The sequence below is a fragment of the Anoplopoma fimbria genome, chromosome 17, assembly GCF_027596085.1.
Source record: "Anoplopoma fimbria isolate UVic2021 breed Golden Eagle Sablefish chromosome 17, Afim_UVic_2022, whole genome shotgun sequence".
Taxonomy (NCBI): Eukaryota; Metazoa; Chordata; class Actinopteri; order Perciformes; family Anoplopomatidae; genus Anoplopoma; species Anoplopoma fimbria.
The window spans coordinates 29473998-29491054 of NC_072465.1; the positions used below are offsets into that span (position 1 = coordinate 29473998).

At 41.7% G+C, this 17057-nt stretch overlaps 2 protein-coding genes across 2 annotated transcripts; both read left to right on the top strand.

Annotated features, from left to right (window-relative positions):
- The first annotated feature begins 1644 nt into the window (after window positions 1-1644).
- LOC129105180 (uncharacterized) lies at window positions 1645-4969 on the top strand. Its single transcript, XM_054616067.1, has 2 exons — window positions 1645-1822; window positions 3668-4969. Exon 2 carries the CDS (start codon window positions 4223-4225, stop codon window positions 4967-4969), a length of 747 nt encoding a protein of 248 aa, XP_054472042.1. The 5' UTR covers window positions 1645-1822; window positions 3668-4222.
- A 1068-nt stretch (window positions 4970-6037) lies between these two features.
- LOC129105533 (zinc-binding protein A33-like) lies at window positions 6038-7718 on the top strand. The gene is made up of 2 exons (XM_054616608.1): window positions 6038-6202; window positions 6313-7718. Exon 2 carries the CDS (start codon window positions 6330-6332, stop codon window positions 7716-7718), a length of 1389 nt encoding a protein of 462 aa, XP_054472583.1. The 5' UTR covers window positions 6038-6202; window positions 6313-6329.
- Window positions 7719-17057: the final 9339 nt, after the last annotated feature.

The window sequence follows — 17057 nt, forward strand, 5'->3', positions numbered from 1 at the left end:
ACCTTTATACATGTTAAAATATATCACTTAGTTCCTCATGTTTTGGTTTGTTTGAGACGTTCAATTTAAGGTGGACATCTCTGTTTTAAGGTGGATGTCTAAGAATGTATGTAATTTTAGTGATTTGATAACTGAATCTTTCTCTATTTCTCTTCATGAAACAAATATAAAGATCAGAGAATTAGCAAATCCACTCCAGATATGAAAAGGTCGACAACAGAAACTTGAAAATAATGACGACTAAAAGTAAATTGTCATAAAAAATAGCAAAAGAACAAAACAAAAACTAAATTTTTAAATCTTTCAAAACACCAAACACTGAAAGTAACATCTTTGTAAGTTTCATTACTTTCGGATCTCTTTTATTAAAGTTATATTCCTTCATTTTACAGAATTAATCATTTCAAATGTTTGACTCACAAAACTGGAACTTATTGTATCTTTGCTGCATACTGTGTTAATCTTTAAAATCTTAAATTTCAGCAGGTAAACTGCAGTCTGGAGGTCATGTAAAGTATTATGAAGAGTGGACTTTTCAGCTGATGCTGTAGTGCCCTCTGCTGATCAAAGTGTGTTCAACTGAACAGGATTGAACTATCTGTGTAATGACTGTTACCATCTATTTTATTCAAGTCTATTAAAGTTTGTCTTGAAAATACCCCTTTTGATTTTATTTCATAAATCCTCAGAATAACACTTTTTGAGTCATGGTTTCTGTAGAGAGACATTGCTCTTGAGTTTCAAATGCATGTTTTTGCCACTTTGAGCATCACAAGCCTGTAAAAAGCAAGTTACAAAAGAAACTAGACTGATTAATATCACTACACAGGTAAAAGAATGTAATTTTGATTTTCAGGTGAACTGTTCCTTAAGAAAAAGTATTTATCAGAATCAGAATCAGCTTTATTGGCCATGTACGTGTATGCTTAGAAGGAATTTGACTCCGATTTCTTCTGCTCACTAACGTACGTACACAGAAATAGTCAAATAAACAAAAAACAAGGATATCAAAGAAGATCAAAGAAGATCAAAGGTAAGGATAAACATTTAACTACTATGTTCACATGAATATAAAATGCAAAAGTATATATATATACATAAAAACACAAAAACAATGCAATGAAATAGTGCAATGATGCAGAGTGCAAGGCTGCTTGAATAAATACGGAAAGGTTGTAACAGGATATTTTATGTACATGAGGAAGGTATGATATGTATATGTATATCATTTCAATCAGGAGAGACTTCTTTAAAATTAACAATAATTTATTACACATAAGATATTAATAATGCAAAGTCTTTGGCGATTGGGCTCCATATCGAAACGGCCCGACAGAGGGGTTGTGATGCACAATCTGTAACAGTTTGTCTTCTATACTCCCTGTCACTCTGTTTCACTCACCTAATTGGCTCACTCTGTTCACCTGCCTGTCACTCTCTCTCAGTTCACTCCGGCCACTCCCAGCCCCCCCTCTCTCACCACACTCTCCCTCACTCACCTAATCAGCCTCATGCAGTGCACCTGTCTGCCACGCCCACCTCATCAGCACAATCCCTCTCACCTGCTCACTCTTCTGCACCTACACCCTGCAGTATTTAAACCCCAGTCACTCACACACTTGCTGCCAGATCGTTCATTGTATTCATGCTAGACCTTCCAGCAATTTCCCGTGGACTGATTTCCCGTTGCCGACCCTGCCTGTCTGGACTTCCCTGCCTTGCCTGTGCCCCGGTCAACGACTCAGCCTTCTGTCCCCGACCCCGAGTTTAGCCTCCGCTTCCTCTGGTTTCCGTCTGCCTGATCCCCTGCCTGTTTCCTACTGTGAGTCTTATCCTGCCTGTTTGTTTGCTGTTTGTCCCACTCACAAATACATCTGCTGCACTATATTCCTTGTCCAGTCGCACTGCTATTGGGTCCACACTACCCCTCCCTGACACAATCCCCCAAAAGAGAGAATTATTTTATATAAATATATAAAATAAATAACTTGCCTACTGCTGCAGAGATGAGAGAAAGGTTATGGGTAACACTTGTTAGAATGAGCTTGCATGAATTGAAGTTAGGCCAGCATTAAGAGGGGTCAAGTAAACCATAGCAAAGGATAGGGAAGGGTCTAGATAGATTGCAGACAAGGATAGGGGGTCTCGATTGACTGCAGTAAAGTCTGGTGGGATCTTGATAGATCACGGAATTGAAAGCAGCGGTCTCGACAGACGCAGGAAAGGATAGGTGGGGTCCTGTTAGACCGCAGAACAGAAAAGTTGCGGTTCAAGTTAGAATGCAGCACAGGACAGTTGTGGGTCATGTTAGACCGTAGAACAGTATAGTTGTGATCACGTTAGACATCAGCCAAGATAGTTGGTCAGCTAAGATCGCAAACAGAATAGCAGGGTAGAGTAAGATCAGAGACAGACCTGCAGAGTCCCCGGAGACCGTATAAAGGAGAGGACAGTTTATTTTAGTTTTGTTTTTTGTGTTTACCTGAGAATGAGTAATACTGTTAGACCAGGTCTTGTTCAACCAGGAATTGAGAAAAGCAGACGTCCTTGACCAGTTCATGTTAGACCAGGAAATGAGAAATTGGGTCATCGGGACTCGGTCACATTCTGACCGGGAAATGAGAAACGGTCACATTAGACCTGGGGAATGGAAAACAGTCATGTTAGACCAGGTAAATGAGAAAAGGTCATTTCAGACCAGGTAAATGAGAAAATGGTCAGGTTAGACAGGGAGATTGAGTAACGGTCTGTTAGAACAGCAAATTGAGAACATGGACACGATAGACCAGAGAATAGTCTAACGGTTTGACAGTTACTGCTCTGTTCTGGGCTCTGAGGGCTTTAACTCAGGGACTCACAGCTGGGATGTTGATGTTGGAGACAGTACAGTCTAGGAACTGGGTGTGTTAGCAGAGTCTTTCCAGAGGAAGGGATTCACATCAGACCTGGGGAATGGAAAACAGTCATGTTAGACCAGGTAAATGAGAAAAGGTCATTTCAGACCAGGTAAATGAGAAAATGGTCAGGTTAGACAGGGAGATTGAGTAACGGTCTGTTAGAACAGCAAATTGAGAACATGGACACGATAGACCAGAGAATAGTCTGACTCAATGAACAGACAGGAGTGCAATGGCATTATACAGTGAATGAGAGAATATACGCTTAAACAATTGACTGTATGTTGACAATATCTTTGAAGTTGTTTGGTTTTATTTTTTGCTGCACAGTGGTGTAGTGGTTAGCACTGTTGCCTCACAGCAAGAGGGACCCGGGTTCAATTCCCGGGCCAGACAACCTTCTGTGTGGAGTTTGCATGTTCTCCCCGTGTCTGCGTGGGTTCTCTGGCTTCCTCCCACAGTCCAAAGACATGCAGCTTAGGTGCATTGAAGACTCTAAATTGCCCGTAGGTGTGAATGTGAGCGTGAGAGGTTGTCTGTCTATATATGTCAGCCCTGTGATAGGCTGGCGACCTGTCCAGGGTGAACCCTGCCTTCGCCCATTGACAGCTGGGATCGGCTCCAGCACCCCCGCGACCCTTAACTGGATAAGCGGTTACGGAAGATGGATGGTTTTATTTTTTTTCATTTTGCCACTCTTCATAGTTGTTTTGTGTCTCATTGTGGATATTTTTTGTCTCTTTGTCGTTGTCTGTCTCTATTTGTTAAAGGCCGTTTTCCATTCATCCCCCTCCCGTATGCGAACTAGATGGTAAGCATCTCTCAAATCCAGTTTAGAGAAAATGGACGCCCCTTTTAACAGCTCAAAGTCAGAGGAAATGAGTGGAAGAGGGTACCTTTTCTTGACCATGACGTCATTCAGGCCTCTGTAGTCGATGCATGGACGCAGGGATTTGTCCTTCTTACCAACAAAAAAGAAACCAGAACCAGCGGGAGAGGAAGAGGGGCGGATAATACCAGCAGCCAGAGAGCTTTGAATGTATCCGTTCATGGCCTCCGTCTCAGGGGCAGACAAGGAGTAGAGACGACCCTTAGGAAGAGAGGCCCCAGGGAGGAGTTTGATGGTGCAGTCATAGGGCCGATGGGGGGGGTAGGGAGGGAGCGCGGGATTTGTTGAAAACCTCCCTTAAATCCAGGTAGACAGGTGGAACATCAGAGAGGTCAGGAAAATCTGAGGAAGCGTCAGAGTTCTGGGGGAGGCAGACACAAGGCAGGATGAGAAACAGAATGCACTCCACCCCAAAATCAACCCAGTTGACCAGTCTATGTGTGGGTTGTGTCTCTTGAGCCAAGGCAGGCCCAGAATGAGTGGCACATCAGGTGAGTCAATGATCAAAAATGAGAGCATCTCAGTGTGGTTACCTGACATAGTGAGGCTCAGAGCTGGAGTGCGGTGGGTGACAAGGCAAAGGGGCACAGGGAGTGGTTCTGGGATCAGCTGGAGCTGCTTCGCTAACCCCCGGTCCAAGAAGCTCTCATCAGCTCCAGAATCCACGAACACCGCCAGTTCCAGGGAAACCTCAGGAGAGGTCAGACGAGCGTGGGTTAAAGGTCTGGAGGGACTAGGGGAAGTGGAGGTTCGGCTCACCAATAACCCTCTCCTTATTGATGAGCCCGGTCTTTTAATGGACATGAAGCCAAAAAATTACCCAGCTTCCCGCAGTAAAGGCATCTCCCTTCCCTACTGCGGCACTGACGTTCCTCAGAAGAGAGGGGGGTGCGCCCAAGCTGCATGGGTTCCTCCTGACCACTGGGAGACAATGTGGCGCTGTCCGCTGCCTTCACTGGACCAGAAGGAGGAGCAGAAAGGCAGAAAGGCAGAATGGCAAAGACTGCCCCCATCGAGCTGGCGGTCTATCGGAGAATCGAGCCTTCTCCATCCCCCTCTCATGGAGTCGATTGTCAATCTATATGGCCAGGGTGACCAGAGAATCGAAGTCGGAAGGCAGATCAAGTGGGGCCAGGTGATCCTTAATGTCCTCAGAAAGACTGTGCAGGAACGTGTCAGATAACGAATTCTCACCCCACTCGCTCTCCGAATTTAGCTTCTTTTTAGAGTTGTTTAAATCCCTTTGTGGTCATTTTTTGTATCTTTGTAGTTGCCTGTGTCCCTCTGTGGTAATTTGCATCCCTATTTTTTTGTTGGTTCTCAATTGTCAATTTTAGGGATTTTGCATCACTTTGTACTTTTTTGATTCTCTATGGTCATTTTGCTTTTCTTTCAAAATGTTTTTTTGTCTCTTTGTGGTCATTATGCTTCTCTTTCTCATTTATTGTGTCTCTTTGTGGTAATTTGCAACCCCTTGTAGTTGTTTGGTTCTCTTAATTTTGAGTCTATTTGTAGTTGTTCTGTGTGTTTTTATGCTATTTTATGTCTCTTTGTAGTTGTTTTGTGTCTCTTTAGGGGAACGTGTTATGCACCACTGCTTCTTTGTGTGTGTATGTTTTTGTGTGTGTGTGCTACTTGTTTGCATAAACAATTAAATGTAGCACACCTTGTGAAACTTGTTTGATTAGGTCACTTCATAAATAAACTGATTATAGGTGTGTTGTTTGTACTTAAAAGAAGAAGTAGGAGTTTCCAGCTTCTCTTCGCTTTCCTCACATGTTTGGTCACACCTGCTCAACTCAGATGGACAGAAGCAAAGGATTTTCACCAGTCACACTGTTTTATATATATAAATATGTGTGTGAGAGAGAGAGAGAGAGAGAGATGTTTGGATTGTGAAATATTCCCAGGGGAGACAGGAAAACTCCCTGCTCAGGTGACAATAAACAGTCAGGTGTGTGTCTCGTCTAGGTGTGTGTTGTTGTGCACAATGGGAAACCAAAGGGGGCAATGACAAAAGTGTTACCAACTATTAACACTGTCACTGAAATAACAGTGAGGAAAATAAATAAGTTTATCTAACACTCCTCCACTTCACTCAACCTGCATTCAAACTTTGAAAACATCATAACTTTTGCAACAGCCTGCTGCTCTCTTATCAGTCTACATATCCAGCAATAAATCAGTACTTTGGACTGAGACACACCTCACCCCTCACCTGACTCACCTGAAACAAACCAGGAAACAGTTTATTATTCGTCCTCACTAAAGAGAGACACACAGACTGAAAACCAGACGATCAGATTCATCTTCAGAACAAACTAACAACTTCATCTGAGTGAGTTCAGCTACAGGAGAGAAAAGAGGAAAACTACAACACTGCTGCTTCAACCTGCTGACACTCCACACACTGAACGTGAGTTTGACTAAAAACACGACTCAAAGTTAAAGTAGATTTCAGTGAAGTTAGTAGAGGAGGGAGGTGGAGCCATGACTGACTGTTCTTTCTGTCTGCTGTGTTTTCAGCTTCACTCAGAGACAAAATGGCTTCCAGATCAGAGGAGGATCTCTGCTGTCCGGTCTGTCATGAAGTCTTTAGAGATCCTGTTGTTCTGTCATGTAGCCACAGCTTCTGTAAAGACTGTCTGAAGAGCTGGTGGAGAGAGAAACCAACACAGGAGTGTCCAGTTTGTAAGAGAAGATCTTCAAAGTCTGAACCACCTCGTAACCTGGCGTTAAAGAACCTGTGTGAGAGTTTCTTACAGGAGAGAGATCAGAGAGCTTCAGAGGCTCTCTGCAGTCTGCACTCTGAGAAACTCAAACTCTTCTGTCTGGACCATCAGCAGCCAGTGTGTGTCGTCTGCAGAGATTCAGAGAAACACACCAACCACAGATTCAGACCCATCGATGAAGCTGCTCAACAACACAAGAAGAAACTTCAGGAAACTCTGGAGCCCTTAAAGGAGAAGTTAAAGGTTTCTGAACAAGTTAAAGTGAAGTTTGATCAAACAGCAGAACACATGAAGGTCCATGCCCGACGCACAGAGAGGCAGATTCAGGATCAGTTTAAGAAGCTCCACCAGTTTCTAGAGGAGGAAGAGGAGGCCAGGATGGCTGCACTGAGGGAGGAAGAGGAGCAGAAGAGTCAGATGATGAAGGAGAAGATGGAGGCTCTGAGCAGAGAGATAGCAGCTCTTTCAGACACAGTCAGAGCCACAGAGGACGAGCTGAGAGCTGAAGACGTCTCATTCCTCAACAACTACAAGGCTGCAGTGGAAAGAGTCCAGCAGCGCCCCCTGCTGGAGGATCCACAGCTGCTCTCAGGAGCTCTGATAGATGAGGCCAAACACCTGGGCAACCTGACCTTCAACATCTGGAACAAGATGAAGGACATGGTCTCCTACACTCCTCTGGTTCTGGACCCAAACACTGCTGATCCAGAACTCATCCTGTCTGAAGATCTGACCAGTGTGAGATTTGGAGACGAACAGCAGCTTCCTGATAATCCAGAGAGGTTTGACAGTTACTGCTCTGTTCTGGGCTCTGAGGGCTTTAACTCAGGGACTCACAGCTGGGATGTTGATGTTGGAGACAGTACAGTCTGGGAACTGGGTGTGTTAGCAGAGTCTGTCCAGAGGAAGGGACGCATACAGTCTGGATTATGGAGAATACAGTTCTATGAAGGTAAATACTCAGCACGGTCACCACCAGGTCCAGTCACTGATCTCAAAGTGCAGAAGAAGCTCCAGAGGATCAGAGTGAATCTGGACTGGAACAGAGGAAAGCTGTCGTTCTCTGATCCTGATACTAACACACACATACACACCTTCACACACACTTTCACTGAGAGGATGTTTCCAATCATTTACACTGATGATGAACTGAAGATATTACCGATGAAGATCAGTGTGACAGTGGAACAGAGCAGTTAGAGATAAAGAGGATGATTATTAACATTATTTTAATTGTTTAAGGCATTAAAGCTCCTCTTGATGTCTCATGAATCCAAATATATGTTTATTATTGTTTTCATTGCCTTTTTATTGTTATTTCATTTGAAAGTCGGCCTTTTGTTTCTATTGTCTACCTTTTCATATCTAAAAATATATCATTTAGTTCTTATTGTTTTGGGTTCTTTGAGACAACAGAAATTTGAAGATATTGAAGATTCAAATTCAAATTACAGTCATTTAGCAGACGCTTTTATCCAAAGCGACTTACAGTCAGTAGTATATTACATATCATTCACCCATTCACACACTGATGACAGGCTACCATCAAGGTGCCACCATCAGACTCTAACTAACATTCATCATCCAGTCCACACCGATGGCAAGCCTTCAGGAGCAACTTGGGGTTAAGTGTTTTGCCCAAGGACACAGCCGGGTATCGAACCACCGACCCTCTGATTGGAGAACTACCTTGCTCTCCACTGCGCCACAGCCGCCCCGTAAATTGTCACTGAAAGTAATATCTTTGTGCGTTTCATTACTTTTGGATCTCTTTTAATAAGATTATATTCCTTTATTTTCCAGAATTAATCATATCAAACGTTTGATTCACAAAACTGGAACTTATTGTGTCTTTGCTGCATATTGTGTTAAACTTTAAAATCTTAAATTTCAGCAGGTAAACTGCAGTCTGGAGGTCTTTTTAAATGTAAAGTATTATGAGGAGTGGACTTTTCAGCTGATGCTCTAGCGCAACTGAACAGGATTTAACTATCTGTGTAATGATTGTTACTATCTGTATTATTCAAGTTCATTGATTTTATTTCATAAATCATCAGAATAACACTTTTCGAGTCATGGTTTCTGTAGAGAGACATTGCTGTTCGTGTTCATTGCCTTTTTTTTGCCACTTTGAGCATCACAAGCCTGTAAAAAGCAAGTTACAAAAGAAACTGGACTGATTAATATCACTACACGGGTAAAAGTATGTATTTTTGATTTTCAGGTGAACTGTTCCTTAAGAAAAAGTATGCACATTGCAAGGCTGCTTGAATAAATACCTAAAGGTTGTATATACCTATGTTGAATACACTTCCTGTAAGTCGCTTTGGATAAAAGCGTCTGCTAAATGACTGTAATGTAATGTAATGGTTGTCACAGGATACTTTATGTACATGAGTTAGTAACGCCCTTCGAAGTATCCATAAAATCCAAAATAATAGACAACTTAAAGGACATTATCCCGCTCATATCATGGTAATTTCCCAAAGATTAACGAAGGTCTTAACAATCATAACCATCCCTTAAGGTTCTTATGCAATAGAAACATTATTTACTCCTCCAGTAAGTAAGACGGACCTTAGATATGACGAAGCTTTGGCTCAGCTGAGAGCCACAATGCTAACGTTATGCTAGCAGCATTCAAAGTCAGTAAAATTGCGTGGGGTTGACAAAGAGTAAATGTTAGTCAGAGTCAGTCTGTTTAACATAAAGACAAACTAGATATCCAGCCGATTCATTGTCCCCAAATCAACATCGAGATTTTCACTAAATCTTGATTAGCATAACATTAGCATAATAATTCATTTAAGACGGTTAACTGACAGTTTAAACTACTCAGTAGGTGTCCACTCATCTAGACTATGGTATGGATATTATTTTTGTAATTTAATAATTGGTACATTAACGTTACAGCTGCTAAAGATGTAGCACATTTGAATTACTTTACATATTTTCTTGGCAGCTTGTGAATTAAACATTTCCACAACTTGAACTAAATGTTGTTGAAAGAGAAAGTTTCAGTTTGAAGCAGATCAGTTTACAGATGAGATGGCTTTACACTCTGCATGTTGCGTCTTGTATTTGGGCAGGATAGCGGGGAACTGTGGCAGTGATGACCAGCAGTCTTCAGAACCAAACCCATTTTAATGACACACCTCTGCCTGTAGATGGTGCTATGCTCTTACAATCAAAGGTGCATGTTGGCTCTCTCTCTCTCTCTCTCTCTCTCTCTCTCTCTCTCTCTCTCTCTCTCTCTTCATCTTTTTCTCTCTATATATAATTATAAATATATGTATATATTTATATATTCACCTCTGAGCTTGTATTTGTTGCCAAATGTAAGTGTTTGTATTTAATTCAGTTGTGTACTTCATGATACATTGGCATTTAACTCGTACAAAGAAAATCTAGCAGTACCACAGTGTAGAAATACAGTAAAAGTACTCATTATTGAGTAATAGAGTAGTAACAGTTCTCATAAATAATCAAACATAATTCTTATCAATCGCATCACTTCATCATTTCTGATCCATTAAAACCAAAATCTTTAGCAGATCAGTTGAGTGTCTCTGTCACTTTTCTCAGTCTGGGGGATAGTTGAGATGCTGCAGGTCAAGGACGTCTGAAACCTTAATAATGACAGTATTTTATAATATATGAAATAAAATATAATATATATTGTGTATACAATCAAAATTATACTTGTAAATCAGCCTGATGGCTGTAGGTTCCATGCTAGTAATGATAATCCACACACAAGTATTCATCGTAGTACTTGCTGTAGTAGATCTACTCATGAAAGATATATGAACTAAAGTCGCAGATTTATTTTTTTTGCCAATAGTACCATGACTAGTTGTTGTAGTACTAGTACTACTATAGTATTAAAGCAGTAGGATTAGTAGTGGTGGTGTGCTTTACTTTAACTGTGTGTTAATGTAAACTGAAGTATAAGAAACAGTTTAAGTAACTGCATCATTATTTTTAGTTTATGTAAATAGAATAAGATTAGATACAACTGTATTAATCCCGAAGGAGTTTCATTAAAGATTACAACAGAAGAATAACAAAAAAAAACAATAGAATAAAGTGTAAAAATAATGATACTGAAATAAATTGCAAAAGAGAGCACAATAGCAATACGAGCAAGGTAAATAAATACAAGAGTGAGACTATCAAGTGTAAAATAAGTGATATTAACACCAAGGTAGTAATGACCTCTTAATTAACAGTTCAACAATTAACCCCGTCTTACTTTTAACCCCTGGAGAGTCATTCAATATCTGTGTGTGTGTGTAACAACAGATCTGCAGTCTCGCCCCTCAGACCCTGAAAGAGAACACATGCAGCCAGATGTAAACCACAGCCAGTCCTGCGTAACCCAACCCCCGAATTTCGCCAGAACAGATCCATCATCATTTACGCCCCTGCTGAGCGCCGTTTGTCTCGGCAGCTCCCCCCGCCTGCTAAAGGTCAGAGCATAAGAGACTGTTTAGTGGCGTATGAAAGGCCGGCCTTGACGGCCTCGGCAGCAGCAGCAGCAGAGCGAGGAAATGAGCGTGAAATGAATGTCACGTTGAAATCAAAGGCAGGGAAGATGAATGAGAGAGGTAGTTGGAAATCACCTGGACCGGGAGCGAGAAAAGACATAAAGAGAGAGAGAGAGAGACGGTGGATGGATGGATGGACGGACGGATGGAGGGAGGAGTAATTATTAGTGATTGAGCAGCTTCCCCCCGCGTGTCTTTCATTAGCAGTATGGCCGTTCACACACAATCTCCTCTCTGTTGCAGCCGTGCCAGAGCCAACTCCCGGTTTATTTGACCATCTGAAATCTTAACAGTTAATACCTGTATATTTCCAGCATAATATTGTCTCTGGCAGAGATCGCCAGAAAATGTATCCCCGCGAAAATAAACGGCCGCATTCGCGTGCCAGGTAACACAAGGGCCATGTGCTGAAAAAAGGAAGGGGCTGATAGGGAGGGAGGGAGGGTGGGGTGGGGGGAGGTCAGGCAGGTGAGGGGAAGAAGAAGGAGTAAGGATGAAAGCAGCTGTTGGACAGAGAGGTAAAAGGTGATTTAAAAACAGGAAAATACCATTGAGACTATCTACCAGAGTTACGGACCCTTTTACAGCCGATGTGATGATAACGTCACCTTGTTAGCTGGAGGCGGAACAAAGGAAGGACTGGAAACGAACTCGAATTTAAAGTTACACATCTTAAATGTCTTCTTGCTGTCATGTTGGGTGCCAGAACCATGATTTTCAGGTTCTAGCAAGCTACAATATCAGCAAAGTGTGTCCTCCTCAGCGGTCCTGTTTTCTGTTACTAGTGTTGTATGAAATCATGGTCGAATTAGCAAGCTAACTAGCGGATGGGTGGCTACTAAATTAGCGATGATTTTAATGAAACACTGGTTACAGAAATAATATCAAAACAAAGTTGTCACTTTTTTTACAATAGCAATGTCCTATGCTGAAACAAGATGGTGTCAATTAAGTTGTTAAATTTTGCTCAATAAGCAGCTGGCTAGTTAGCTAGCTACTTTGCCAATTCCACAATGTTTTCTTACTACATAAATTGCAGAAAATGAGTCCAACAGCCTGCTAGTGGTGGTTCCCTATCCGCATCTGTCCTCCTCGCTGCTAGGAGACCAGCTTGCCAGGAGGAGAGCATGCAGGAGCTCCAGAGACTTGATAGCTAACTAGCCAGCCGTGTTAGCGTTGTAGCTCTTCAGCTGGCAAAAGTCAAGTTTCCATTCAAATGTAGCACATAATCTCACATCATTTCCAGAAAATCTACAAATGAAAATGCAAATATGAGTTCACAGGTTGGTGGAGATAAACAGCTGGTGGAGGTAACTCTCCAGTCAATGCCCACTGCAGAAGAGGAAGAGGTCATTAAAAGAACTTCAAACGATGGAAAACCATGATGAGAACCAAATGGAAATATGACATTACTGATTTATTTTAAGTGTTAATGTCTCCTCATCGTTCCACACAGGTTTTTCAGCTCTTCTTGTACTTAATCATTTATTAATTACTTCTGGTTCCATTCACCTTATTTGCATTTTATTTTTTTATAAACAGTGTTCCACCTCAACCAAATTTTAAAACTTTTTGGGAATATTTCCTGGACACTCTGCTGGATGTTTATCAAGGCCAAGAAATATGGATTTTGTTAACTTTGGACTGACTGGTTACAGTCTTTATGCTAAGCTAAGCTAGCCAGATGCTGGTGGTATAGCTTCGTATTTACTGTAAAGACAGTGTTTCTCATCTCACTGCAAGAAAACATATGTGTAATTCCCCGAAAATTGTCAAACTATTCCTTTAAATGACAGTTTAAGCCTTCTTTACTCAAGCAAACAGTATCTGTGTGCTTCACCAGAGTTGCCCTCACTTATCCTCTGTGAAAACACAGAAACACCTGCACTCACGCTGTGATTCTTCATCATCATGTTACCGAGCTCCGCCTGCCTGCAGCCGTTTCCACATCCACACATTTCCGCCGTGCGTCAAAGGAAAGGGGGGGGCTGTGGAAGGTGATAGGCTACAATCACCACCACCGCCATCATCATCATCATCATCATCATCGTAAAACACACACACACACAGGGACATGTTTACACACACCGTTTATCAGAAGCCAGGGTGGGTTTTTTTCTTTTCCCCCGGGCTGGCAGGCTTCAGGGAGGAGGAGAGCTTTAAGTCAACATTTCCATGGCGAAGCTAAATGACGGAGCTGCAGCCGCTCAAACCACAGGCACGTTAAGCAAACACCTGTGGCTCAGGTGGAAAAGCAAGGCCTCTCCGGCCGAGAGAAGGAGCTCTTTCTCTCAGGATCAAGCCTCTCAGCGTATGGCCACTTGACACTCCGGCGGCTTACGACTGAAAGCTGTAATTTTATTGCAGAACGTCAACCCTCTGATGTCTAAACAAGAACTGAAACAAAGTCGAAGAATCGTAAGAAATGCAGCTATATTTTTAATCCAATAACTTTATTTGAAATGTCAATAACAAAGAGAGTGTTTAGCACCAAAAAAGTATTTTTTAAAAGGAGTGTGCACTTTTGTTCCGCATTGAAACATAAAAAATGAATCTAGAAACATGATTAAATAGCTTCACTTCATGTACATATAAACAGTCCCATACAAATACATTCCAGTACAAGAAAACTGAATTTATGAATTACAATTCGAGATAAAAGTATTTTGTCCTGGGGTACATTTGCTTCCGACGGATCACATATAAGTCCATGGAAGTCCGCGTCGGGAGGAGCTTGGGATGATTGAAGGGAATTGTTTTTCTGCTGGTTTGCATTCGCTTTGAACTTAAAAACTTCCTAAAATGTCTTAATATGAATCTCAAAAGCACCTTTGTGAATGTGCCCACTGGTGTCAGTTGATTGGTTCTGCCATGTCAACGACCAAATAAACTCCCTCTGACACACAACAACACCAACACAGACAGGAAACAAGTCAATCACAATGTATATACAAAAACCAACGTAGTCTTTCATGACAACAACAACGAAACACGCTGACGTGACTGCGGTCGGTCTGATTGTACGTTTGTTCCTCCCTCTGTGTTTTAACTCCAACTCTTTTTTGTTCCAGCGCTGCCTTAGAACTGTGTTCCACGCTCGCTGCGAGGGTCACCACGTAGAGGTTTACAGTTCACCGAGCGTTTCCGAACTTGTCACAGTTTCCATGTTTGCGCCACAGTCTCACCAGCTCTCTTTCTGTCGGCCTCTGCCGTGTCAGAGGAGCCTTGGCCCTGAACCGGAGTTGACTCATTCTCCAGCCACCTCCGATGAAGAAACCAATAAACAGACTCTCGCTGTGATCCGTGTCACATTGTTTGGCCCACCTGCAACCCTGTAAACTCCTCACCGCGGACTGGATGTTCTCAATTTGTTCCACGAGGAGGCCCTGGCTTATATTAGCCTAGAGGGGGCACTGGTAGAGCATCTGTTTCCGAGCGGCATGCAGTAAATACAGCAGCACGCTCGCCTGCTCCGGGTTCGGTTTCAAGTCAATTACCGAGTCCCAGAAAAACCACAAGACGGGGAGCAGAACTTCTGTCAAGAGAGCGGGGCAGATCAGGGCACAATGAGGGGTTTTAAGAGCTCCAACGTTTCGAGTGCCGCAGTGAGAAGAAAAAAAAGAGTCATTTCCAAGAAGTGGGGCGCTCAGTTCGTGTTAAATGCTGGTGAAAAACTGTGATAATAACAGAAATAACAGTAAAAACAGAAAGAGAAAATGACAACACAAGAAAGCAGATGTGGAGAAAGCACTCAGGTTCTTTACAGAAGATATTTGAATGTAATATCACTCCCAAAAACAATCCTGCATTTTAATATCCAGAAGTATTGTAAACAAAATATACAAAACTTAAGTGCTCTTGCAGTAAAATGTCTCTGATATCTCATTTATTAAATGTATAGATAGAGCAGCATGTTGCTCCAGGTGAGGCTAGATCCAATGGGTCTCAACCTAAGGGTTGGGACCCTCAAAAGGCTCATCATAGTAATAATGAGATGATTAACAAGTCTAATACACAGATGCATCTTACTTTTTTTAAATAAATATTGTCTTAAGGCCTTATTCATGTAAATTAACCTCAAATTTGTTCTTTGTTACTTTCCACTGCGGACAACACAAAAAGGTAGCTGCAGTACTTCAACAAACCCGAAAAGAGCTTCTCTTTGAGTATCGAACAGTAAAACTCAATATAATTTGCAGATTTCCAACACATTCTGGCCTCCCAGCCCTCTAAACTTTGCCTGCAATTTCTTATTTACGTGATGAATTTAACCAGCTGGCGACACACACGGTCACACAGTACCGTTCACACACAAACCAACCTCCTGATGCACAAATCCCATCTTCTTCTGGTTTGTTCAAAGCGCTGTTCAACAGTGAGACACCTGGTGAACACGCACAGGACAACATTTACAAACACAGTCTTAACTCAGAGCAGATGACGTGGAGCTGAAGTCAGGAGGGAAAACTGACGAGAAGCAACCGGGGACAATTATTCTGCTCCTAAAGAGACAATTCACCAAAACAAACTGTAAATGAGCTGCAAACATAGAAATCTGTTGGAGGTTTTCTTCACTCAGCCGCTGTTCCAAATATGCCTTAACCGTGCCGGGGCAGACGTACAGGAAACACATGAAAAGCTTTATTTAAGACTCAAAGATCATTAACCTCAAACAATGTTTCAACCCAGTCGGCAGAAAAAATGTTGGCATTGTACGTTTCCGCAAATCCCTTCATACGTTGAAGATCGATGTTTCTGAACCCAAAATATGTTTAATGAAGCTTTTCTTATCAGCCGCATATCAAGCTTGCAGTAACGCACATGGACATGTGATTAATACTATTCAATTTCATTTGTGTAGACAAATATCACAACTTACCTCAGACGAGAATCTGTACAGTATCTTCTGTCCTTTGTTAACGTTGTGAAATTATTGGTTTGGTTTAGGAAACAAACTACTTTGTTCAGGTTAGAAAAAAATATATTTTTGTGTTGTAAAAATAAAATAAGAATGTAACGCTACGTAACAAGCGAAATTACAACATTTAAATGTTGGTTTCACACGGGACACAAACAGCTATCTCCTGGGTGAAGGTCCTGTGTTTGTCCACATTCTTATACTCATAACTTGACTATCACTTCACTTTCAATAACTGTCATTTGATAGATTACGTCACTGACTCTGACCGATGCAAAACATTGACATTCAAGGTGTCCGTGGTATCATGAGTTTATTTTACTCATAAACCAAAGTATTGGACAAATAAAAATGTTGAGCTGAAGTGATGGGATTGCCAAAGTTGTTAGGATTCATCCTCTTGAGACCATGAATGTCTGAATCAAATACCATGGCCAATAGCTGTCAATGCAGGTCAGTGGAGACAATGAAATGTTGCTACATGTAAAGTCGGGGGATAACCAAAGTTTACAAAGACCACGAATATCTGCACCAAGTTGTATATGAATCCATTTAACAGCTGTTGAGACATTTCACTCAAAAACAGGAAGTCAACAGATGAAAGGTTAAGGGGTCACCAATATTATAGAACAAAACCCCGCTGGGGATCATAAATGTCTGGATCAAATTTGGACCAAATTTGTGGACCGACCAGCTGAAATACTGCCAATATGCAGCTAGTGTAGCTACAAAAGTATGATAATTAGCATCCTAGCTCTAATGAGCCAATGACAATGATATCCTAACAACTAATGGATGGATTGAGACCTTGTACAGACATTCATGATCCCCTGAAGATGAACAGTAATTGTTTTGGTTATCCTCTTATTTGTCCAATAATTTGGTTTATAACCAAAACTAGTGACGTTTGCGTCAAACTCAGCTTCTGTCGTTAAGATGCTAACAGGGCAAAATAAAATGTGAAACATGTTAAAGGGAAAAGTTTACCCTCAAAATCAAAAACACACATTTTAACTGGAGTTCTATTTTTCCATCTAGATTGTTTTGGTGAGTTGCTGAGTGTTGTATAGA